General features: G+C 37.3%; 1 protein-coding gene across 2 annotated transcripts; it reads left to right on the top strand.

Annotated features, from left to right (window-relative positions):
• Window positions 1-12,127: 12,127 nt before the first annotated feature.
• Gr58b (Gustatory receptor 58b) lies at window positions 12,128-21,829 on the top strand. 2 transcript variants are annotated; one of them, XM_072300267.1, is made up of 4 exons: window positions 12,128-12,529; window positions 13,178-13,267; window positions 13,952-14,039; window positions 16,264-21,829. In XM_072300267.1, the coding sequence occupies exons 1-3, from the start codon at window positions 12,491-12,493 to the stop codon at window positions 14,021-14,023; spliced, it is 201 nt and encodes a 66-aa protein (XP_072156368.1). In that variant the 5' UTR covers window positions 12,128-12,490; the 3' UTR covers window positions 14,024-14,039; window positions 16,264-21,829. The 2 variants fall into 2 exon arrangements, with proteins under 2 accessions (XP_072156368.1, XP_072156369.1); XM_072300268.1 differs by lacking the exon at window positions 16,264-21,829 and adding an exon at window positions 14,984-15,130.
• The last annotated feature ends 4,976 nt before the right edge of the window (window positions 21,830-26,805 follow it).

Here is a 26,805-nt window from a genome sequence, read left to right as displayed (position 1 = left end):
AGAACCGGGAATTTTCTTCGAAATAACGAGTTTTCGAATTGGCGAGATTTCGAATTATGGAGAGTGGTTACGAAAAAATTCGAAATAAAGACAGTTTAAAATAAGCTCTATAATTCGAAGTGGTGGAACCAAACGCTCTATAATTCGAATCAGATAATTAGAGCTAATAATCGTAAATTCCTCAGTTCTCCGTCCGTCAGGCATTGACATATGTATGCACTTACATCAAAACAACCACCGCCTCGAGACTTCGAATTATAGAGCGCCCGGCACAAATATTTCGAATTACAGAGCTTTTCACAAGCCGTTTTCCCACCGAAAAATTCGAATTACCGAGCGATCAAATGCACTAAATTTTTCGAATTGACGTGATTTCCCCAGAGGATCAGTGTCGCCGTCGGATCATCGAGCTTTTCGAAGTATCGAGCTTTTCGAATTATCAAGCTTCGAATTATCGAGCGGCTACTGTAGTACTTAAGGCAACATATAATAATAGCACATATACCGTAGTGGTGGTATATATACCTTAGTATGGTTCACAGACCGAGAATCATTAGTTCATTTACGACCATTAGTGGTATTACATACATGTTCACATTGGATGAACCACTGAGGTTTATAAAGCCATAGATTCTTCTCCGTGCAAAACAAATAGCGCAATTTTCAATAAATTACGATTACATACAAAAATTGAAGGTTGGGTATGCAGAAAGGGCATTATTTGGTTGCGATTTCTAAGAATTTCTACCGCGAATTTATATTTTAGATAGGAAACTATTGGGTAAATTTTCTGAAATTTTTCGCTTTCAACATTGTAAAATCATTAGGAAATGTCAGTAAAAGTTTTAACGTATTCCACACATTTGCTTTAATTATAATGCAAATGAAACGCTATCAAAGACTCTGAGATACCGCGACCATGAAATGCCCTTTTTGCACCCAGCGATTCAATTATTGCTACTGAATTGTAAAAGTAGTGAATTTTGCTTATCTAGTAATTGAAGGGGCACCTCTTGTAGAGATTTATGCTACGAGATTGAAAAAAAGCTGAATTATTTTTTGCATTGCAAATTGCCTACCTTTTTTATTAACCCTTTCTTGCACCAATTTTTAATTTTAGATTTTTTTCAATTTTCTTTTGATATCTATGTTCCTTTAGGCTCCCTGAAGACACATGAATTTTTTCATATTGATCCGATCACCGGAAGTGCCCAAAAAATGGTGGTACAACAAGTGTACCACTAAGCAGCAAGGACCTCCTTATGTGCAATAGAGCGAAACTGCTAAAAATTGTTAAAAATGATGAAAATATGCAATTTAGATAATTTTTGCTGATAAATTATAAGAGTAACAGTTACATATACTACTTCCTGCTACATTTATAAGCAAATGTTGAATGTAATACCGAAATTTTCATTTTTTATGTGTTTTTTTTACCTGAGAAACTGAGGAGCGTGAAGGTTTTTCTTCAAATTTTGACTCCAGAATACCTAAGAAAAAATATTTTCATAGTTTTTACTCATTTAGCGCTTCATTTGATACTTTTACTTTCATATTTTACCAAAAATTTGAGAGAAAATTAATTTTTTTTTTTAATTTAGCATCAATTATGCTGTTTGCTGACCCCGAAAAACTTGATTTTTTCATGAAATCTGGGTTCAAATGCATGAAATTTTTTTATTTTTTTTTCAAAATTGGAGTAGTTACATGGTAAAAGCATGCTGACATGTCCATACATCATGTTTTGTCAAATTCTATAAGTTTTACCAAGTCAAAACCCACCTTTCTTACCCCTCAAAACTGCTAGAAATAGGTAATTTCTTGAGAAATCGATAAAAATTAGTTCTTGGTTAGAATAATTTCCAAATTTTTGAACTCTTTCCTAATTCTGCTTGATGCTTGTTCAGACCTTACTAAGATGTTCCTATTAGCCCCCCCCCTCCCCCCTCTTTCCTCCCCCTACCCCCAGAAAATGATAAACAAAACAAGTTATGTTTGAGGTTACGTTGTTTACATGAGCCCCTGCTGCTTAGTGGGCCATATATGTACCACCACAAATTCGCGGTTTTGAAAAAAACAAAAAAATTTCATATTTTTGTAACTGATAAAAATTGAAAGCCTGCATCATGAGGAACCAGAAAATATAAAATTTACTTATCAAAAGTTATTTGAACGACATGAAACAACCAAAATCCCGAGCTCTGACCAGCTGACCGTTTTATCCTCATTTTCATGGTAACAAACTAACAAAAATAGGACTAGCCATCCGATTTGAGTGAAACAAAAAATCACCGCTAGAGAGAAGCACTTACTGGACCTATACAAGTCGGCACCGCCTTGTTGCCACGTTTCGGATCCGCCAAAAAAATTATGTAATGGGTGGTACAACAATTGTACCACTATGCAAGAAAGGGTTAATGACGGTTGTCTGATTGGTTGTTTGAAATTGACATTTAATGACCAAACTTTGTAGAAATATTGCAATTTCACTCCATTCAATCAAACTTGATTACAGTAAGTTTACAAAATTGTACAACTTGGCGATCAAGGTGTGCATTTTTTGAGCGTAGAATCTACGCACGGCGTCAAAAAATTCAACGCCATTCTCAAACTGGGGGAACGTAAAAGATGTCAACGATCAAGTATAGGTGTATCAATGGGCAATCGGGTGAGCGTCAACATTTTTTTTACTCACACTCAAGCAGCAAGAACTTGGAGTTGGCGGTGGGGATGGTGGTGACAATCACGATGTTGACTAACAAGAAAACACCTCGCAGATAAAATTTAAGAAAAAAAAATAAATAAAAAAAAATAAAAAAAACTTCCTCGTTTGATCACTGTTGAATCTTGTTGAATATGATTTAAATAATATGTTAATTCATACATCAAAAAATAAATGTTTAAAATTAATAAATATTAAAGAAAACTTTCCCGTCAAATTTCAGACCCAAGAGACTCCTCGTTGAGCGAAGACAAAGTCATTCAAGTAAGCTTCATCTACAATTTCATCCGCTCCATCGGTTTTAGGTTGAAGACCGACTTTTCGTTCCAGATATTTATGTATTTCAGTAACGATTTTATGGTTATCACCTTAGAACTGCTCCAGTCCTACAAGTCCTTTGAATCGGGACAATCACTCCTTTCGACGGTTTACTATTTCTACGACGCCTCGCTGAGGTTGATTCGAATTTTCGTCATTGTTGCTGCTTGCTCTGGTATTCAAAAACAGGTAAGTTTATACCTTACTATTTTATTTTTAAAAATAAAAACATAGTTTGATGACCTGATAAAAAGAATGAAAGCAAAATGAGACACCTAAATTCCCAAATAAAGACAAATAGTCACCTCTACTTGTAGCTCAGCAATGATGGAAACTTTTACTTTTGACGATTCAACATTTCTTATGAAGAATGCGACTTTGTTCAACCTTTTATTGACCATAAAATAAATTGGTTATCAGTACATTATACAACGAGTTAACCAGAAAATATTAGCTTGTTTGCAAATTAATATTTCAACACGTCACTCAACAACCAATTAAAAGAACATTTTAGTGGTTGAGCGATGGAACCCAGCAGTCAAAATTCCCAACCTGTGTCTCTGGAGGCAATTTACAGGAGACTGGTCCGATAGACCTAGCAAAACATTAGATCTTCGAACCAATTTTTATGGGTCTCGTAGTCATACAGTTTTTGGAGGGTATGAAAAGCTTGTAAAGGTGCAGCTTTATTCGGAAATTTTGGGTATAGGTTACGAAAGAAATCAAAACTTGAACTAATCTTTTTCAAGACTACATTTCTGAAGTTGAAACATCCTTCAAACACTGCTAAACTTCCCTCAAATGCCTTCAAAAATGTTTAAGGAAACTTATGAATGGTTCTACTCTAACTTTTCACATTTGATTTTCAAATAGATTTGAATTGCGCACGTATCTGAAATTTTTGGGGAGACACGTTCCCAACTGTTTTAAAAAGTTAATGCTTCATCGGCAAAAATTAAGCGTTTAAGTCGTTCTTTTCAGTACTGCAGTATGCTCGTCCCGATCACTCACTTGTCCCGATGCCCTCGTGACATATTTAGCAAGCAGAGTTGCCAAATTCTACCTGCAAATGCCATCAATACGTTTACAGATGTAATGCTAGCGCTTAATTCCCCCAAAATTTGGCAACACAGGCTGCACGGCCGGAAAATCAGCGTGGTGCATTTACGGCGCCTTGATGCACTTGCACTGTACGCAACGCGACTGCAATTCGCCGCGTGCATTGTGTGAAAGTGTTTTTCAGCCGCAATGATGGATGCCGATAGCACAAATTGATGCTCACATTTATCTTCCCTCCTCTCCCTCTGCATTCGGAGGGTCGGGGGGGGGAGGGGGGTGTAACGAGGCAAATCCCGTTTCTTCAGAGGCACATACGTCCTCTGGTATAAGATAAGCCAACGTTACTGTAGTTGCCGGAATGAGCTCGCCGGGATCCTGGATTCGGGCGCCAATTTTAAAAATGCGAGAGTTTGAAAGAGGGGAAGAATGATCAAACTCTTGTGTCTCAAATTTACAAAAAGAATGTCCGTTTATTAGCTAAATTTGTGAGGATCCTACTCAACCTACACTCGAAATGTTGATAATAATTTAGCCGAAATGCCACTCACTAACGTGCACCTCAAGGCTTATACGTTAGGAAATACTTTACAATCGACGATAAAATCCTAAAAATGAAATCAAAATAAAACGGAAGCCGAAATGCTACTCACTAACGTGCACCTCTAGGCTTATGCGTTAGGAAATATTTTACAAATGACGATAAAATCCTAAAAATGAAATCAAAATAAAACGGAAGCCGAAATGCTACTCACTAACGTGCACCTCTAGGCTTATGCGTTAGGAAATATTTTACAAATGACGATAAAATCCTGGAAATGAAATCAAAATAAAAGGGAAGCCGAAATGCTACTCACTAACGTGCACCTCTAGGCTTATACGTTAGGAAATATTTTACAAATGAAATTAAAATAAAAGGGAAGCCGAAATGCTACTCACTAACGTGCACCTCTAGGCTTTAGATTCCAGGAGTACAGGATACAGGATCGAAGTGAGAGGGGAGGAAGAGTGAAACTGGGCGAGATGCGACTCACTAACGTGCACCTCAGCTCAGGAGAAGAAAAAAGAGGAAAATGAAGTGGACAGTTCGCTCGGCGAGATGCGACTCACTAACGTGCACCTCAGCCGAAAAGATGTAGAATAGAAGAGAGAGGAGAGAGGAGGATCGAGGATGTAGGATCACATTTTGACTCATAAGCCCACCAAATCGCTTCCAAGTTCTTGGAACGCGATCTTCACATTTGTACTGAAAATTTTGATACATGAAATTTAAAGTTTGACCTGATATTTACATAGTTCAGCTTGGGAAAATTTTGCCCAGGCGTTCAAATATTTAAAATTTGGAAAAATGCCCCTTTTCATAGTAAAACGTACAATTTTGGAAAGTTCAAAAAACAGGAAATTTGTGTATGTGTGTGTGAGCTACGACAAGAGAGGAGAGGCAATTTGTTTTGAATTTTATTTACCGCCATCAGCTGATCGCGCCGGGCGCCGCTCGGTCTCGGCCCGACTCCGCCGCCGCGCTCTGCATGACTCACTCCTTCCTTCGCGTGAAACAAACAGCTGTTCATTTTTTTAAAAAAAACTTAAAACGGAGAATTTGATTCTTCGTTACAGGTCACTTCCTCCTCGGAAATGAGGAAACTCCGAAAAATTCTTTAGTTCGGCTCGCAAAAATTTGTTGAATTCTGCCCAAGTGCCCATTCATCGGAAGGAAACGGATGTTTGCGCTTTTCCTCCATTTCCGGCAGAAGTTGAGGATCTTTAGCTTGTATTTCCGCTGTAGCGCAAATCCCACCAGGGTCCCATGGCTCGTCCTTCAATATCAGAGATGTCGCTGCAGGGTCAATCAACACGTCCCAATTTTCCAGGGAATCCATACCGATGAGAACCATTTCATTAAGATTATTAATTAGGTACAACTTTAAAAACCTTTTCCGACCGTGGACTCGACATTCTACCTCATAAGTTTCTGACGTGGAGTGGCGACTCCCATCTGCTACGGAGAAATTTAATTGCGGCCCAAAACTCGCAAGACGGCCTCTCTTCCGTAGAATTTCTGCCATTTTCAGGTTCAGAAAAGTATGAGTCGAGCCTGTGTCAATCAATCCAGGGAAAGTTTCTCCATCGATGTTCACTGCCACTCTAAAATTGTCAATATTTTCAGCTTGAACTTTCAGGTTGGCCCCATCGGCAGTTTGAAAATCCTCTTCTTCTTCTAGCCAGGTTTCAGCTTCAAAAAAATTCTGATCATCTTCAAGATCTCCAAAATCATGCCATTCACAATCGTTGAGGCAATCAAAACATCGAGGGTACTCAGGTGTTACCCAACATTGAGAACAGTCCTCTTCTTGCAGATTTTGGTTTGTCAAACTGGTTTGACCTGAATGAAGAGCCCGCGCGTACCAACAACACGCTGCAATCATGATTAAGCACCATAAAACTCCGCAGCCAAAATTCATAAAATTGCAAATCTTCTTAAAAACTGGGCCATCCCGATGAAACGAGGTACCAATTCCTCTCAGCCGATTCAATCCTGGCTTCGAGCCACCTCCAAGACGGTCAGGTCCCATCCTGGACTTGCAATTTTCCACATCGTTAGGTTCAAGAGTACTTAAGTTCGGCTTCTCATGAGCAGGTTCGCGGTCTTCAGCGTCAAAATAAATTTGATGATCTTCTTCTACTTGGTGATTTTCAATCTGCGGGGGTTGGCAGCTCGGTTTAAATTTTCCCGCGAAATTTAAACCTGATTTCCGTTTCCCGAATCATTTCCAGTTCTCTCTTTGGGTTCGCTGCATCCGCAGACTCGCCGAGTTACGCCATCTTTACCGCAGCCATAACAGTACAATCTTCTTGGTTCCTTGCATTGTCTCCAATTGTGGCCTTCAGTCTTGCAATTTGGACAATACCGGGGTTTCTTTCCTTGCTCCGCGGTGTTACCATTAACAGCCATTACTTTCCCTTTGCTTGCAGATTTTCCCGTGGTTGCACCAAACGCGGTCTCTGGCATATAGGAATTGGAGGCTTCCGGTGGAGGTCTAAACTTCAAATTTTCTTCCCGAGTCTCCTCGAATTCAACGGCTAGTTTAAGCAAGGAGTTCTTGTCCGTAATATTCTGGCGTCGGACGTATAGCTTGTACTCCGGCTGCAGATTGTGGAAGAACCACTCATACCGCTCATCTTCGGTCAACTTGCCATGTCGACGCATCAAGGTTCCTAGGGCTTCAAAATATTCGCGCACCTTCTCATTCGGTCCTTGAGTGCGATTCTGGATTTCCGTCATTAAATGGCGATGGAAGTTCCCAGGGAAGAAGTACTCGACAAAATGGTCCAAAAATTCCTTCCAAGTAGACCATTGTGCGAAGTTATTGCGGTACCACAGCGTTGCCGTTCCGGTAAAAAGCTCTGGCAGCAGGTTAAGCATCTTCTGGTCCTCAATGCCATAAGCGCGTTGTAACTCCTTCAGTCTTTCAAGAAAAGAAACAGCCCCTTCTTTGCCGTCAAATTTCAAGTTCCATTTCCTGGCCATGTCGCACAGTTTACCTTGATTCAATTTGCTTTTCTCCCCTGAGCTAAGCTGATGAGGATCCGAAGGTGAGAGAACGGGAGTATTTTCATCAGAAGTACTGTGAGCTTCAAGTACATTGATCGCATCTTCAATCCTTTTCATGCGGGCTTCCAACTCCTCATCGCGGTGTTGGAATCGCTGGTCAATGTTAGCTGAGAGAGAACCGATCGCGTTGAGGACATCGTTTAAATTTGGAAGAACTTGCGGTCCTGCATCATCGGCGGTTATCTGATCTGCTAAGTATTGGAGCAATCGATTTCTTAAGATGTTCACATTGCCCGTGGTATCGAGATTGTAGCCGTCAAGTTCTTCTATTAAAGCATTTCTTCTTAAACCGTTCACGCGTTTCCGTTCAGCATCCATCGTAGTTTGTAAAATTTAAAACACAACCGGCAATCACGAGGAGAGAAAAATGGAAAAAAGTTAATGCGGCTTTCAAAATTCCCGAAAAGACAGTAAAGAAAATTTAAGGAAATAAATCATGTAACGACTTAAACTTCCTCGCACAAATGATACTCCAGCAAAAACAAAAATTTGAAAGCGCAGTGTTCGTAAATAAAATGATTGGTTTCAAAATTTTTTCAAAAAATTTCAAATTCAAAGGTTTCAAAAATTAAGTTTCAAAATTCGTAGAAAATTCAAAATTAAAATTTCTCGTAATGACACATTCGCGTATGCCAGACTCACAAGTTTAGCTAACAAGACATTCAGGGGTACAAATTTAGAAAAGGTTCAAAAGAAGTCCCAGTTCGCGGGCTGCCACTTTGTAACGAGGCAAATCCCGTTTCTTCAGAGGCACATACGTCCTCTGGTATAAGATAAGCCAACGTTACTGTAGTTGCCGGAATGAGCTCGCCGGGATCCTGGATTCGGGCGCCAATTTTAAAAATGCGAGAGTTTGAAAGAGGGGAAGAATGATCAAACTCTTGTGTCTCAAATTTACAAAAAGAATGTCCGTTTATTAGCTAAATTTGTGAGGATCCTACTCAACCTACACTCGAAATGTTGATAATAATTTAGCCGAAATGCCACTCACTAACGTGCACCTCAAGGCTTATACGTTAGGAAATACTTTACAATCGACGATAAAATCCTAAAAATGAAATCAAAATAAAACGGAAGCCGAAATGCTACTCACTAACGTGCACCTCTAGGCTTATGCGTTAGGAAATATTTTACAAATGACGATAAAATCCTGGAAATGAAATCAAAATAAAAGGGAAGCCGAAATGCTACTCACTAACGTGCACCTCTAGGCTTATACGTTAGGAAATATTTTACAAATGAAATTAAAATAAAAGGGAAGCCGAAATGCTACTCACTAACGTGCACCTCTAGGCTTTAGATTCCAGGAGTACAGGATACAGGATCGAAGTGAGAGGGGAGGAAGAGTGAAACTGGGCGAGATGCGACTCACTAACGTGCACCTCAGCTCAGGAGAAGAAAAAAGAGGAAAATGAAGTGGACAGTTCGCTCGGCGAGATGCGACTCACTAACGTGCACCTCAGCCGAAAAGATGTAGAATAGAAGAGAGAGGAGAGAGGAGGATCGAGGATGTAGGATCACATTTTGACTCATAAGCCCACCAAATCGCTTCCAAGTTCTTGGAACGCGATCTTCACATTTGTACTGAAAATTTTGATACATGAAATTTAAAGTTTGACCTGATATTTACATAGTTCAGCTTGGGAAAATTTTGCCCAGGCGTTCAAATATTTAAAATTTGGAAAAATGCCCCTTTTCATAGTAAAACGTACAATTTTGGAAAGTTCAAAAAACAGGAAATTTGTGTATGTGTGTGTGAGCTACGACAAGAGAGGAGAGGCAATTTGTTTTGAATTTTATTTACCGCCATCAGCTGATCGCGCCGGGCGCCGCTCGGTCTCGGCCCGACTCCGCCGCCGCGCTCTGCATGACTCACTCCTTCCTTCGCGTGAAACAAACAGCTGTTCATTTTTTTAAAAAAAACTTAAAACGGAGAATTTGATTCTTCGTTACAGGGGGGGGGCTGGCTCCTGATCTGCACTCCTGGCACCGATCAAATGTGGGAGGTCCGTATCAACTCGGGTTAAGACTTAAGAGTCTCGTTTAATGGGCGCTTCGATGTGACATTCGAACCGCTAGTTCACGAATTCCACCACCAGGTGGCAGTTCTCATGAGAAATGAATCCATTTTCAATTAGATTATTACCAAAATTCTGAAACTCTTCACCTCTCTTAATTTAAAAATCTAATTTTTCGTACATACTCCCATTTTCAAAATTCTCTGTAAAGACGTTAAAAGCCTGTGACGCTAAATGTTCTAATATATACTAACTAACTAACTATATCTTTAGATGCATTGTAAGAGTCAACGAGATGAGCTTACTTGGGAGTATATACGCAAAGTAAAGTCTTTACCCCGAGGAATTTTCATTTAAAAAGAGTTGTCTTAACTCAGTTAGAAAAAAATTAGCAGAGTTTAGATTTTATTTTACTTTTTTTCGCCGAAGTTCATGTAGCTCTGTTCAAGGGTATGCCTCTAGGTAATAATTTTTAAGATGGAGTCCACCAACGAGAGTGCTCAAAGATACATGAATATATTTTCATTGGATTTTGGGACATGCAAGTCTGAATATTTCGATTTTCACCATTGAATATCAAAATTATATCTAAAAATGCCTTTTAAATTTAAAATTAGGCATTTTAATATTTTTAAATTACTTAAAAATAAAGGCATGTTCAGGTACAGTTTATCAAATGGCAGAGAACCGGAAAAATGTATGGCATGCACTGGAAAAAAAAACACATTGGATCTAGAGTCCAGACTCTTAAAAACATCGACAAGAAAAAATACTCTTGATTCAATCAGATTTAAGCTTAAATCAAGAACCAAGCCTCTTAATTTGAGCGGATTTCTTTTTGATTTAAGCTTAAATCTGATTGAATCAAGAGTATTTTTTCTTGTCAATGTTTCCAAGAGTCTGGACTCTAGACGATTCAATGTGTGTTTTTTTTTTGTTTTTTTTCTTCCAGTGAGCATGGGCGGAACTAGGAATTTTATGTGGGAAGGGGGCCCAGGAGGATATAAAACTTGAGTTAAGGGGGGGTCTGAGGGGACTGCCTCGGAAAATTTTTGAAAAGTGGAACGTCTCGAGAGCAATTTTAAGCCAAAGAAAAAATTAAAGTGCTTTGGAAATCATTAAAGTTGACACGGAGCCACCAATATCTAAAAAACACACATTATATCATTATTCTCCTTTCATGAATTGATACGTTTTTTATTTTCCCCCATCAATTTAAATGAGAATAATCAATGCAGAGTGTGCAACCATTTCAAAATCATGAGTTAAAAACGCTGCCAACGCGAGTTTAAATATTAAAGCCTAACAGAGCGGAGCGGCGCGGCGTGCTGCCAGCGCGAGAGGCTCACTGGCGCCTACAAACCTAAGTGGATACTTCACGCATTGCACAATGCTTGAAGTATCGACTTAGGTTTGTAGGCGCCAATGTGCGTTTCGCGCTGGCCGCCCGCGTGCCGTGCGGCGGCGCCTGAAGCAACCATTTCACAACAGAGGTGTTGCACAGTGTTATACGAAATTGAACGTATTAAGAATGACAAGCATCCTTTAAAAGTATATGTAGATCTTTCCTCGCAAAATAAATCAAGATACTTATCGTACACTGGAAAAATCTAAGAGCCTTTAACTGAGGGAAATATAGAGGTTTATCCGGTTCAGGTATAACAAGGTAGGAAAATCCTGAAAGATAATTAAGTCCTGTTACACCAAAGAGGTGTAGAGAGTTTTAGTGAATTTTGTCTCATGAAATTGACGCACCCCCATTTTTACCAAAACTCTCATAAGTATATATTATTCTCCGTTGGACCAAACAGACAAAACAAAAAAACAAGCAAACCCTCATTCTTCCAAGACACTTTACATTTTCATCCAAAAACGTCGTGAGCAATTGTCGTTTGTATTTACATGTGGGCCAATTAACTTTGTTTTGGGTCTCAAATGGCACGTGAACCAAAACTCCGGTGCCGAAAAAACGCGTGGACGTAAATTATTGGAAAAAACAGGTGCGCGGACAAAAAATCGTTGACGAAATGTCCTATAACCGTGGCAAGATTTCGAGAGATTTTTCTATTTTTATCGCTGTGGGTTTGTTTAAAATCCACTTTCAAGATCCTGATCAACATTCTCCTCCAGAAACGAAGATCCAACCGCATATTATAGTCACGTGTCCTTTAAGCACCGCAACTAATTTTTCATTCATATTCCCATGTTCACATATTTTTCCTCTGATCATTTGTGATGGCTGGATTTAAGTATTTTTCAGTTTCATTTCCAGTTTTTAGCGCTATCATCGAGCCATCACCCATAAATCTAATGACCACACTCACAAATGATAGCTCCAATTGATTACAGACAGCCAATCACGTGTAGCTTTGTTGCCTCTTCAACGGTGACGTAAAAAAGTCTATAAAAGCGTAAGCTGTAGGTTTTTCGGGGTCTTCCTCCATCTTGACCCATGCCCCGCATGTATGCCATGTCCACCCTTCTGGCATCTCTCTTCGTTTAACTTAATGTAACTTACAAATCTAAATTTCCAATACAATTCAAACATTTCGGTCCTTAAATTCCGTTCTTTTATCATTCTTTGTTCTTTTATAGTTATCATCATTTCTTTTAGTGCACGAATAACAAAAACTCCTCTTATTTCGCGCTTATGCGTGACAGTTTTCCTCATGCTTGTTTTTTAACATTGAAGTATATCACAAGAATTCTGATTTTTTTCGCATAAAATAGACGCAGACGTTAGTACTCAATGTTCAAGCCTTAATGAATTCACCGGGCATCGCTACTTCAGTCAGAGAGCAAGTAAGTACCTAAAATGAAAAAGGATTTAAGTGAATGAAATGATAAGACCAAATATTGAGTTACGTACAAAAATAATGACGTTGGCCCCTTGAGCTTTACTATGAATTTTATCGCATTGAAGCCTAAACGTTATTGCAAGAGAGAATCACCTGAAAGTCGCACTTTGATGCGCTTTTTGCCAAAGTATTTTCCTTTCAAAGTTGTATTCTTAGAATACATGCAAAATCCTAGTTACTGATTGATGCTTAATTCAATTTTGGAAATATACGATATCCTACAACCATTTTAAAATATTCAATGCGAGGGACAGGTACTGATGCTCAAGAAATGCGCACGTGTTTATCTTAGCCGCAAAGGAAGGGTTCTTATAAAAAATAAATTTTCAAAGAAAAATGTATTACGGATTTTAATAAGAAAAAATAAATAAGAAAAACTCTTCATTAAAATTTACTTACTTTTATTATATGCGTCATGTTAATTTTGATCTAAAACTGGGATTTGTTTTTGAGAGTATTAAAATGTTACATCGAGTGAGGTTTAATCAAAGTGCACGCAATGAAATTTTGACCTTCGAAGGGGGTGCATTCATTTAACTTTGGAATGATTTTCATGACTCAAATTTCATTGGTAGTTTCATGAATGTTTCAGTTAAAATTATTTTTGATGGAACTAAGAGACAAGACAATATCTTTTACCATCAGCGGGTTTTTGAAACTAGAACTTCCAACATTTGTCTCTGTGAGTATTAGAAAAATGTATCGAAAATATTGATCCACTTTCAGACGATCTGCAATCAATAAAATATTCCTAATTTAATGAAATATCAGATAATTCATTATTACAGCCCATATATTGGACTCTTAATTCAGGAAATGTCCTCGTATTTTGATCAAAGATGAGGAACTAGTAAAGTTACTCAGACGGTAAGCTTGATAGTAAACGAACTGAGCCTTTTGATGAAATGTGGATTCACGATTTTGCATGGCTGCATTTTTCAAACCACTCAGTATATATCGATGATTAAACGAGAAACAGAGACATGATGATTGCACTGCTTTCACATTTTTCCTTTCATTCGATTTGTTTTCAAAAGAATACTGTCTGATATCATTGCATGCCATTTTTATAGAATGTTCCTCGGAGAGCGAGAACCAAATCTAATAAAAATTAATGCAAACGTTTTATCCTCTAAAATACCTATTAAAGATGGTGTTACATTTTCAACGCCACAAACTAAGATACACAGATATTCATTCTTTAGGGGCCCGGTTTTTTAGCCAATTTTGACTCTTAAGAACACACCTCTTAAATTAAATCATCAGAAAGAACTATACTATCATCACCTCATTTTTTAAAGAATTCAAAATGTACATCCCTGAAATACGAGAACGCAAATTTACTTATAAAATTGTCATGTTCCAGTTTCTGAAAGGCGTTTTCACAAATCTACTGATTCTACTGCAGTTCTCAAACCCTGGTGACAGCTACGAATGAAGTCTTGCATAGTAAGGTGGGTAATGGAACCATTTGATTGTTCAGTATTCAAATTTAGATCCAGATCTACTTTCTTAAATCGGTCTCATTGCTATGTTTTTAATATTAGTATGTATAACAAGTGCCCACAGTCATATGGTCAAAGTTGAATATACGTATTGAATATTGGTCAAAGTTCAATTCGTAGACCGTATCAATGATCGCAATCAATTCGTTGTAAAAACCTTCAGTATTTACTGAATCACGCTACAAATCGACGGCTATAGCTGAAGAATGTATAACTTTAACATTGTTGCATACTTTCAAAACCACCAATAACGTGTTTTCTTAACGGGAAATTTTGAAATACCTTCCTGTTTTCTAAAAAAATATTTGAACAATTGTAGGGAATTGACAAAAATCACACGTATATCTCTCAATGAATAGGGGAATTACAAAACACAAATAATTTTTTCTTCTTTCTTTTTCTAAATAATATACATAAGCGAAGATTCACCATGTCGGAATTAGAGATCAGCAAAATTTGAATTAGGCTTTCGAAATAGTCAGGAGAGTGTGTTCACGGAGGAATTGAGTGATTTCATTTGGAATAATCACTCAATAATTTGCCATCAATGTGTCACAAAAAGCGTGAATATATCCAGCCAGCATTTTTCGATTCACTCATAGTCGCGTTGCCAGTTTGCCTTAAACTTGCTGTGTATGCAATTGTGCATGCAGAGTTACCTGGGAGCCGTTGGCTACATTGAAGGAGTAAAAATGGTCGATTTAAATGCTATCAGATAAAAAATGACTGTACCATTAAATTTTGCCGATGATTGTAGACGATTGTGAAATGACTCATGAGAAACGGAGAGAATGTGGTCTTTTTTTATTAATGAATAACATATTTTGTTTTGTCTGGTTCGTGCTAATGACTAATTTAAATTAATTAGAGTTTTTTGTGACATTTACGAATAGAAACAATTGACAGAAGAGAAGAATGCTCAACGTTTTCGAAGCAGGAAGGAGAAAATCAATATATTTGATGAGCTGTTTAGTTTGTCACTCTTATAATCAATAAATTAAGTTTGAAAAACAAAAATGAAAAAAAGTTCTTCCTGATAGGAAAGAAATACATAAGATTAAATGAAACGAATAAATGGACCGTACTTAGCAGAAAGGAATCAAACCACATCACCAATTTTATATTTTACCGGGCCAAATCTAACCGGGCAATTTAGTTTTTGTCTATCAATATCAATTATCACCCCGCAGACTGATTATTGAAATGATTTTACGAGAGAATGTTTGTGCAGATTCTTTTGAACATTTTAAGGGATTTGCTTCGTGCAATGCAGAAAAAAAATTCACAAAAATCCGTACAACCGTTTTCAGGTCAAAAATTAAATTGCATTGTTAAATTGGCAATAGCTGATGTGGCTTGGTTCCTTTCTGCTCAACGAGGTCCATATGAAACAGTAATAGGTCACTAAACATGATACGAATTAAAGCATCACGTTACATGTTTCCTCTTGAAAATACTCAGAGTAGAGCGTTCAATGCAACGGAAAGTTCGAAGATCAACTCATCAGCTGAATACCAATATTTAACACTAATCAAATCGCGAGCACAATTTATACGCGTCATCTTTATTTTTGACTTTTAACTAGCTTATGGCAAATTCGGCTCTGTGTCGACTTTGCCCAGTTCTCTCTAATATTTTATTTTTGAAACAGAAAACTAAACATCACTAACACCTGATATTGTTCAGTATATTTTTCATAATAAGGTAAATTCACAGAGAGTGACTTAGTTCTCTGGTAAGAAATATAATAACAGAGAAAATTACGCAACTTGAAATGAGGGGCTTGGAGGACAAGGCGCATAGGAGTAGTTTTTGCTATTTCGAGAAATACGTGTTTGAGGTTTCGAAATTACATGGATCCTCGTAGCAGAAAGAAAGTTCAAAACTTCAAACTGACTTTTTAATTCTAAAAAACTAGAATTTGGGAACGAATTTTTCATAGAATATGAATTCAGACTAGTTTTCCTTGAAATCGTTAATACTCAATTATTTCAAAAACTACATGTATTCGCTTTGTCATCCAAACCCTTCAAATGCTAACGGGTTGTCATGGTTAAAAACATAAATCCGAAGGGGCTAATTGGTCAGTCACACCCATTTATTTGTAATTCATTTTTTTGACATTCATTTTCTGATCTTGCGGATTGGCATAATCGTTTTGGGACTTTTTCAGATTTTTTTAAGACCTTAAATGGCGAGGAATCCAATTTTAAAATTGCCAAAATTGGGACCCGTTTAAAACGCTCTTTTCGGCGAGCTCTGATGAGGTAGCCAGGCAGGAGAAACGGCGTTTGCTGATTGGCTGAACTCGACCTCGGACATCGCATTGCTATATCAACTCAACAGTTGGTTTTTTTCACCCATTTTACCCCTAGATAGTCTATTCAAACGGTTTTTTCTCTTGAGTGCATAACATACCCATTAATCTAATATGAGTATAATCTCCTATCCCGTCAACGAGTGTTCCGGAATTATCACAATCCGATAAGAGTGAGATATATCAGACTGTTAACAGTTAACGCACTAAATATTGATACAACGATAATAGAGCTGCTACAAGTGCAGTATCATGCAAAGTGTCAAAGATAAATCTTTTGTAAAGCAGGCTGTTTTGTAAAGTGCGTGTTCATGTAAAACGTGGACGGATCTAACTGAAAGTTTTCTGTGCTAAACTGCCTGTGGATAAAAACATTATAGGAATGGCTAAAAGTCAACTTTCTGGCACTCGGTCTGTTATTTTTTAAGGAAATCTTCAATTTTGTTGTGTGGGTGGTTGGTCAATCTCTGTACCTTAAAGCATCTGTGGGATTCGTTCTTCCGTTCGTTGCGTATTCTGCGCTTTTCCTCCTCTTAAATCATGATTTTAAAGATAAATAGTCCAGTGAGCGTCAGTTCTTCATCAGTGGTGGCTACTATCATTGTGACGAAAGAGACTCTGGGTCAATTGTTAACGGAAAAGTCCTAACCTCGCAAATAGAACGTTCTGAATCCATTTTTGGCACTTGAAAAACAAGTGCTGAAATGGATCCTTAGTCTTCGATCGCGGTTTTGGTTCCTATCACGCCCTCGACGGCCCGGGAGAACTCTTCTCGTCGTCGAAATTAGATCTATGACCGAACTCCCTCTATGTCAAACAAAAGTGGGGATGGAATTTTGAAGATCATTTAAACATTGGAGGTTATTGCTGATCATCCAGTCCTCTGCTGTTTTTCCTCTGTCGTTCGTGTCTAAATCACCCCAAGAAGTTGCTCTGCCGTTAAAGTCTCCCGTTATAATTGTTTTCTTCCTGGTTTCTTTGAGTATTTTCTCCATTTTAAGGAGTGATAAATCCAAATCCTGTTTTGTATCTTAGGAGTTCAGGTAACAGCATATAAACTCTTCTCGTCGACACTAATTGTTTTTAAAAAGGGAGAAATAATTGTTCGAAGATACACAAATTCACCCACACTGATTCAGATATTTTTTATTCATAAAGCATCTTTTTTTTGAATTGTCCTTTATGAAACAAAAAATTAAACAATCCTGTGATTAGACTAGATGGTTGCGTTACGGGAATGTACATGCTTCAGCCTCTCAATTCAAGTTCTACTTGTTGGCGAGTTTAGAACATGAAGCAGACCGGCATAATGTTACGATGTTTGTAAATGATAAGGTGGTTGAAGTTGCCTTGGATAATTGAAATACTAAAACTTTTTAGTCATCAAGAGTACATGTTTAGCTACAAGTACAAACATGAGCATGAAGTATAGTCAATCAATTCGCCTCCTATCAGGATGTGAGTCAAAATTACCTGCATCTAGGACTGCAATAAAAAAAAAACTTAGGTAGATTAATTTTTTTTTATTTTTTATTTAACAAGTCTATTTCATAAATTCAGATATACAATTACATAGATACAGATACTAGTTAGTATCGTAAATATATAATATATACAACAAACAAAAGGCACTTAAATATAATTTGATTCATTATATGGACTGTTCGGGACTTTTGTTGCTATTCTGTTGCTGACACACCGGAACCGCACTCTGGCATTTCTTCGGTGGAGTTATATACTGATTGTTTGACTTTCATAATATTAATTACCATTTTTTCTACTATTTTCCAATTCTCTTTGTTTTCTAGCATTATTTCAATGGCATTGTCGTTATTAATTTCTTTTTTCAGGACTTTCTCACTCTTAATTTTCTCTTCTCTAAATCTAGGTAGATTAATAGAGATTAATGCTAAGACAAGTTGACAAAAATGTAACAGAGGCAGAAAAAAGTAATCAGGTTTTTTTTTTTTTCTTCCCCTCTCTCCATCAAAGGAGCGGGTGGGATTGCAGATGTATGAGATACTGAATTCATATCTTTGTTCTTTGCTTCGTTCACATGAGAGTAAAAATCAATAGTTCTATATTTCTCTTCAGGTAAAAAAATCAAAAATGCAAAAAAACCTAATATGTAGGGTAACTTGCTTAAGTCATCGCACGAAAAGTATGGTAAACAGGTATTGTGATTTTAATAGGTGAGTAAGATACGCCGTGCACTCGTAGACATCCGCGTAAAAGGGATGTTGCTGCCAGAATGGACCACTAGACATGTTACGAATTTAAGGATTCTGATGCATGTTTCTTAATCAGAATTTCACGTAGAACACGATTCGCGCAACGACAATTACTGAAACTAACTCCTAACGAATATATTAACATTTTTATTTCACATTAGTTACGAGGAATTTGAACTGCCCGCTCACAAGAAACTCAAAGCTCTACGTAAGTCAAATCGCGCACTACAACGGTTTCAGCAAGCTTCTCAATCGAGCAATGTTCATTTCCTACCATGTGTTGCTCAAACTATGAGCAATTTGCTATAGCTGAGCTAAAGCGTCAAAATGGAGGTTGCCAGATTTTTAAAACTGCCATGATACCGTTTAGCGCGCGATGTGAATCACGTAGAGCATTGAGTTTTTAAGAGCGGGTGGTTTGAATTCACGCATCGAGAATCATTAAATATCTTCGTAAGGAGTTAATTTAGGTAATTTTCGTAGTGCGCATCGTATTCTACGTACAATTTTGGTGAAGACACATGAATCAGAATGCTGAAATGCGTACCTTGTCTAGTGGTCCATTGACGTACTTATTTTTCATTGAAACCTTGAATTCCCGCACACTCCGGGTCCATCGTTAAGTCGACTTCGTAAGTGGCCCCTGAGAAAAATTCGGAGAGGGTGAGCTGACTTATTCCTATTGTAAAACATAGAAACGGATTTATCTAGCCGCACTTTTCAGAATTTTGAAGAAACCCTGAATGGTTAAAATATTTTGGCGAATAGAGTATATATTGCACACAGAATAATCAAAGTTTTCATAAAATTTATCGGCCCCTAACATCTTAGTCGGGTTTCTCTTCTTTACCTATTTTCATCGTAGGTGGAAGTAGGCTGCATCAGCGGCGAAATTTAGTCTTTCGTGTTTGTTAGTATGTGTTTTGGCTGATTGAGCATTTGTTTTTCATCCTTTCTTAACAATATGCACAACAGATAAAGATGAGTTTGAAATCTTTTGATTCAAGGCCATCCATAAGTTGACCTATGTCAATAGATTGGTGAAGTCCTTTAAACATGACCCTGATGGGTCTTTTGTTTTTATTTTCGTAGGTGTTGAACTAAATGTTGTTGTCCTTAAATAGGCGCATACTGGTATTATCGAGTAACGTCGCCAAGAGCATTAATTTTGAAGGAACCCTGTGGCAGGGCCGTGGATTTTTTTTTATTATCGAGTCAAGTTATTACATAATTGGTTACAACAATAATAAGAAACAAAATACAATGCACTAGATTACAATAAATATTTATTGCTCTAGATAAGCATTTTACTAAGGTCTAATATAATATGATTTTTTCTGTTTGAGGACTCGTTTGCTGACACCGGAACCGCCCTCTGGCATTACTTCGGTGGGAATATTTGAGGTTTTTTTTTTTTTTTTTAAATTCTTCATTAGATAATTAGTTACATTATTAGATAATAATAAAGAAAACTAATCTAATGAAGATCCGGAATCGCCAATTGACATATCATCGGGGAGTATAGCTTTCACAAGATAAAGTAAGCTACAAAAAACACTCACAGTGGTAATACTACTTCTTTAACTACAAAAAGACACTACTTAATATTTGAAATATAAAATTTACAATATTCTGATTCTACTTTAAAGTGGTAGGTTAAAAAACCAGTACAGTAACTATACTGGGGAAAATTCCCCTATCTTAAAGCTACTATTTACCTGTTTAGGTAAATTTTTGATCAAATCAACTATCTCTAGTGAGACTTCAGAAAAATATAACTCTATAAGAGTTTTTATCTACTTTCCCCTAAGAAATAGGAAAAAATTTAAAATTTAAAATTTCTTAAAAATGCTATTCACTATTAAAGTAAAAGAAATTGTAAGTACTTGAGGTCCCTTCCTCATTCACAGGGTGTTGCTTTAATTCCTTTTGTTGATTATATTTCTCTAATTTCTCTTTCCTTAACTTTTTATAAAATTTACATCCCTTCCATGTGGTGAAGTGGGACTCCTTACAATGCAGACACTTTGGAGTAATGTTGGTCTTTTCTTCTTTCGCTTTCAAGGAAATGGGGCATTCTGAGCTGAAATGAGGTCCGTTACAAATTATACACGTTATTCCTACAAAACAAAATCTCCTGGTATGTCCATAATTAAGGCAATATTTACACATCGGAATATCTATACATTTTGGGTTCAACTTTCTATATATATTTTTTTTTTTTTTTTTTTTTTTTTTTTTTTTTTTTTTTTTTTTTTGGTGGGTTTATTAAGATCAAAGTGCTTTGATTTTATGCAATCACAATAATCTCAGCTTTTTTCCACTGAAGAGGAACATACTGCAATTTGATGACCGCATTGTACAGGAAAACAAGTTTCTTGATGGCAATTGCGGGTAATTGTTTTACAATGATCCCCGAGATCAGGTCAAAACCGGGCCCTTTACGGAGATTAGTTTTATACTTGATCTCGTTGAAAACGTCATCAAATTTTATTTCTTTAATTTTCTTATCGGGAGACACAGAGATAAGTACCGTAAAGTCAGATCGGTGTGAGGCATTGTCCTGTGTATCTGAACAAGGGACTGTGGCCTCTTTTTGGAGGCTGTTTCTCCGTGCTGGAGAGGTTGCACTATTCCTCCATGATTGAGACATAGAATAATTTGAGTTTCCACTGGCTAACTTAGTTTCCAGTCTGTTTTGAATGAACCGTGCATTTACATACCGGACAGGAAATCAGGCCGTGTATCCGTCACTTTATCATTTTTATCACTAATCGTTCAAAAATTCACTGGGCGTATGATCCCCCGTTTAAAAGGTGAAACATATACATTGTCACAAGTTATACATTTATCTACGTAGGCAAAAGCCCATACATATTACACGGAAAAAGGAAAACTCAAAGCAATCAAAGCTGTTAGATTGAGTTATTAGATAAGGGAACGTATACAGAGTGCGCACAACCTTTCTCAACGCCTTATCAAACGTAAGTTCAAAATGAGAATGCTTCATAAAAAAATTGTATTTTACCTATTTAAACAAAATGTTGTTTATTGAAAAAAATGTTTCGTTGATACTTAGTATTTATTTTTAGAATAAATATTTGCATGGCAATCCTGTTTGTACCTGCATCAAGATGGACTTGTGTTCAATGGCATTTATTATAAATGGAATGAACCTTACTTAACTGTGATCAGTCTTAGAAACTTCCTCGCTCATCATCTTTTTTTTTTCTTTTCTTTTTTTTCATAGTCTATTCTCTTAGACACAGGCAGTGGCGTGGTGTGAAGATAAGAGAGGGAGACAAAGCTCCCCTTATATTTTTTCCATAGATAATAGAAATGTAATTAGTTTTTGAGTGCTACTAGTTTAGAATATAGCACAAAAGAAACAGTTGAGCAAATTTTAAAAAAAAATAATCAAAATGGTAGTGATTTCGCATGAACAAGTCACAGTGGTCATAAAACAGAAAAAATGTACCCAAAATGATCTGCATGCAGAAGGTAAATCAATGGTACGTGTGGACAAAATCAAATTATCGGCTGACCTCCACGGAGACTTTAACGCAAAGCTAGAAACCTAAAGGTCACTTTCGAACTCTCATTCTCTTGGCAGATTTTCAATTCACCAAGTATGTTTTCCTGAAATATTCTGCCGTTTCCCTCAAAAATATGAAAATGTTCCACGTAAATTTCGTGAAAATCATCCGTGTTGCGTTTAAAATTTGTTGCTGTTTATTTCCATTTTTTCCTTTTTAAAGTAAAATAAATTTACGTAATTGTTTGAAGCGTTTTCAAATATTCTGCAAAATACTAACTGAGGAAGGCTGCCTTTTCAGCCGAAATGTTTTGGTGATATTTACGTGAATATTAGCCTTGTTACACGATGTGTAGTTTGTCTCTTTATTGTATAAACTAAAATATAAACTAAGTTTAAATCAGAATAAAATATACCGCGTTACAAATTTTCAGTCCTAAATAGTCCTCCTGCATTCCAGGTTGTTTTCAATTCGCCTGCAGCTGCGTCCGCAGCAATTGTTGTTACAAATATGTTGTGCGTGCTGATTGGAACTCATTACATACTCGACTCTCTGAAGGCGTTTTTTTTTGCAAAAGTAGCGCAATCTGTCGGAGAACAACAGAAGTGAGATTGAACGAATCGATTAATCCTTACTTCGTTCGTTCTCCTACAGATTGCGCTACTTGTGCACAAAAAACGCCTTCAGAAAGTCGAGTATGTAATGAGTTATAATCAGCACGCACCACATATTCGTAACAACAATTGCTGTGGACGCAGCAGAAGGCAAATTGCTCACTTTAAAAAAAAAAAGAGTATGATAGGAAGTCTGCATGTAACAAAAGGGTATGTATTCGATCGAAATGAATCGAACCAAGTATAAAAACGTGAATCGATCAACACAGATTCCATGGACAAATTAATAAGAAATCTGATCAAAATCAGTAGAAAACTAACATTCACTATAAAAAGAGCGACGCCAAAAACGACCGTTTTTTGGCACAATTTGGGCCGGAAGGGATTTTTCTGAAACCGGGCCCAAACGATACCTTATGATACCCTAAAACTCTGGTAAAAATTTTAGCTTGAGTATACGCACGGTTTTTGAGAAATGAGGGGGCAAAGTTGCCAAATCGCCATCATTCTGGAGAGCATTTCTACAGCAAAAAGACGGGAAAAATGGACGAAAAAGTTACACCTTTGATGGATTTTGGCTATAAATGTTTTCATTGGGCCCCCTAGCATTTAACTGTGTTTAGTTTCAAAAATTTTGGTCGCGCAGTGGTCCAAAATGGGGAGAAATTGTCGACAAAACAGGGTTCTGTGTCAAATTTTAAGAAATGGAAGTAAAATTGTCGGTCTGCTGCAGTTTTCATGGCTAACAATGTTCTTATGGGTCATCAATGCATTAAATCGTGTTCAGCTTCACAAATTTACATCGCACAGTGGTCAAAAATGGGGGAATTAGTGGAAAAATTAAGATCCTCCGTCAAACTTTTTAAAAATGAAGGGAAACTGTTGGTCCCCAGTAGACTTTAGATCCCGGAAAATTTCTTTAGATTCTTATTTTGACCACTGTGCGATGTAAATTTGTGAAGCTGAACACAATTTCATGCATTGATGACCCATAAGAATATTGTTAGCCATGAAAACTGCAGCAGACCGACAATTTTACTTCCATTTCTTAAAATTTGACAAAGAACCCTGATTTGTCGACAATTTCTCCCCATTTTGGACCACTGCGCGACAAAAATTTTTGAAACTGAACACAGTTAAATGCTTGGGGGCCCAATGAAAACATTTATAGCCAAAATCCATCAAAGGTGTAACTTTTTCGTCCATTTTTCCCGTCTTTTTGCTGTAGAAATGCTCTCCAGAATGATGGCGATTTGGCAACTTTGCCCCCTCATTTCTCAAAAACCGTGCGTATACTCAAGCTAAAATTTTTACCAGAGTTTTAGGGTATCATAAGGTATCGTTTGGGCCCGGTTTCAGAAAAATCCATTCTGGCCCAAATTGTGCCATTCTCGGCGTCGCTCTTTCAAATTGCGGAATCTCAAAATTAGGATCAGCCAAGATTTTGATTTTCTGCGATTTCAAGTCCACACGTACTATAGACTGACCCCCTGCAAACCGTTTTTGGGTACATTTTTGTCGCATTTTTATTTTACTTCAAGACCATGTGCACAATGTGTTGAACGGGAATAATAAATTTTCACCAATCGCAAAGATAATTAACTGGAATGGACCGGGAATTGGGGACACGGCAGGGAACAAAAAGTGTGTGAGAACTCACAAAATGCTAAATCACCCGCTACGGCAGTTATTTTTACATCTTGACATTGCCGGCGTAACTGCTGTAGCAGTGAGTTCAGCATTTTGTAAGTTCTCGCACGCTTTTTTTACATCCAGAAAGTTAAATCAACTTCCCTTTTTTCGGTGTAGAATGAGAGAGGGAGCAGGAGATAGGAATTCGGAAATCGGTTCATCAAAGATTATAAAAATGTCCGATTTTTGTAATCTTTTTCCCGTTTGTGACGTCCACAAGCCACGTCTTCTCAACGCTCTCTATAAAGGGACTCTAGTTTACCGCAAAAAAATTAAAAAACAAGAGATGAATCTAAATTTTCTCGAAGCGCATAATTCGGCAACCACGTAAGAACTCCCAGCTTCAGCATCTTGGTTTTTGCATTTGCTACCTGTTTTGGATGCATTGTCTGACAACTTGCAAACCTGCATAGAGGTGCTCATTCCTGATCGACTGGAGAAGAGTCTGTATGAGTGTTGTGGTTTATGATGCAATTATTTTGCATACGCTCTCAATAATGCAACGCTCGCGTGTGGTGAAGCTTCCTCCTTTCGTTCTAGGAACGATGCCCTCAGCATTTTTTGGGAGGTTCAATACAGTTTTACCTACCTGGCATAAAGACTCATATGAGATTAGATGTCTACAACAATCTCAGAAGTGAACATACCGTTTGACAAGGCAAACATCAAAGCATGATGTCTGCTCCAAATGTGTCAAACTTCACTGTCAGATACGCTAAGAGGGCTCGATAACTCCAAAATGAATGTCAAGTGACTTATCGTCGCGTCGCCCCTCTGACCATAGGCGCGCTAAAAAAAATTCTGGCGATATTATTTTGACTATAAGCGTCGTCTCTTGTCAACAAATTTGTTTTTTTTACATTTTATTTAAGTTAAAGTCGTGCGTAGTTAACTCAACATCAGTTCTTTTAGTTAAAAAAATTTCGTTTTGCTATCGTTAAGTTTAAATTAAAACAATAATAAAAAATCAACGTTTTGGTTGTTTTTTTTATAGTTAAATCCGCACTGATTTAACACAAAAAAAATATTGTCGATAAGATTCGCGAGGCTTTGAATCAAAATAATATTCCAAGAGAATTTTTTTTTTCAATGTGAGGCGTGCATGATTGATTATCAATATGTTTTCATTTGAAGCTATGGTAAACAATCGATTATTAAGAATTTTGTTACGAACACTCTGTTTATTGATCCTTCCCCATAAGTTCAAATGGCAGATCAATCGATGTATGGCAAAGTACGCCACACTACTGCCTCTGACGTAAAGGCGTATCTCAATTTCCACGTGAGCCCGTTTTTCCTCCGTGAGCCAAATTTTTCGTCGTGAGCCCAATCAGCTTTAGCATTGGCGAGGCGTGAATGAATGATCATCGACACCTTCCCATTTGAAACCATGGTAAAGACTCGGTTATTAAGGTGATCGTTGCGAACATCCTGTTTATCGATCCTTTTCCATAGGTTCAAATGGCAGGTCAATCGATACATCGCAAAAGCACGCCACGCCATCATACGATTTAGTTGGGTATAGTCCTTTTGCATTGTTTTATTCATAATAAGAAATTTATATAGTAACCGCTATCATTGATCATAACCGCGAAGATTGTTTTCCTTGAAATTTTCAGGAGCTTTAGGTGAAATTGCGAACAGAATTATCTGAAAAATGGAAGGAAAATATTCATAAGTTTACCAGGAAATTCGTGATTTATCACAGGAAATTTGGCAACGCCTGAAGGTTCATACGGCGTTTTTCTTTAGCATGACAGTATACTACTCCGCTCTAGTGGCTGGCCTCGAGGCAAATAACGAACCTGGCCTTAGTAGTGAAACACGTATGATATTGGTTGGAGTCAGCCTTACCGTTGTAAGCACTCCTACAGCATCAATATCATGTCATTGGAATGTCATCTACATATTTACGTTTTTCGCTGCGGGACTCATATCAACTTATATTACAGTCACGTGGTTTTTCTCATGATTTTGCGACTCATCAAAAAAACGGTCAATCTAGCGAGATCTTGCAATATTCAGGGTGTCCGGAAGTTAACGCACTTAACTTTCAGGTTCGATTTTTCGGCTCAAATTATAATTTTTTTTCCGCATACACATATGGCTGAAAACACTTCATAAGAGAGCTATGCGCTTCTAAGGTTACCATTTATTTTCTTTCAAATTGATGTAACTCCTTGTTATTTTGTCGTAGTAGCTGAAACTGTATGACAGGAGGTATTTTTTGACGTTCTGTTCATTTTTAGTGTTTTCAAGGACGTACGTCCTCGGAAAATGACGTTACGAGCGCTCTAGAATTTTAAAATTGAGATATCTTTTTTG

This window comes from Bemisia tabaci, chromosome 5, assembly GCF_918797505.1.
Source record: "Bemisia tabaci chromosome 5, PGI_BMITA_v3".
In the NCBI taxonomy this organism is placed as follows: Eukaryota; Metazoa; Arthropoda; class Insecta; order Hemiptera; family Aleyrodidae; genus Bemisia; species Bemisia tabaci.
This window is presented reverse-complemented; position numbering and strand designations above follow the sequence as displayed.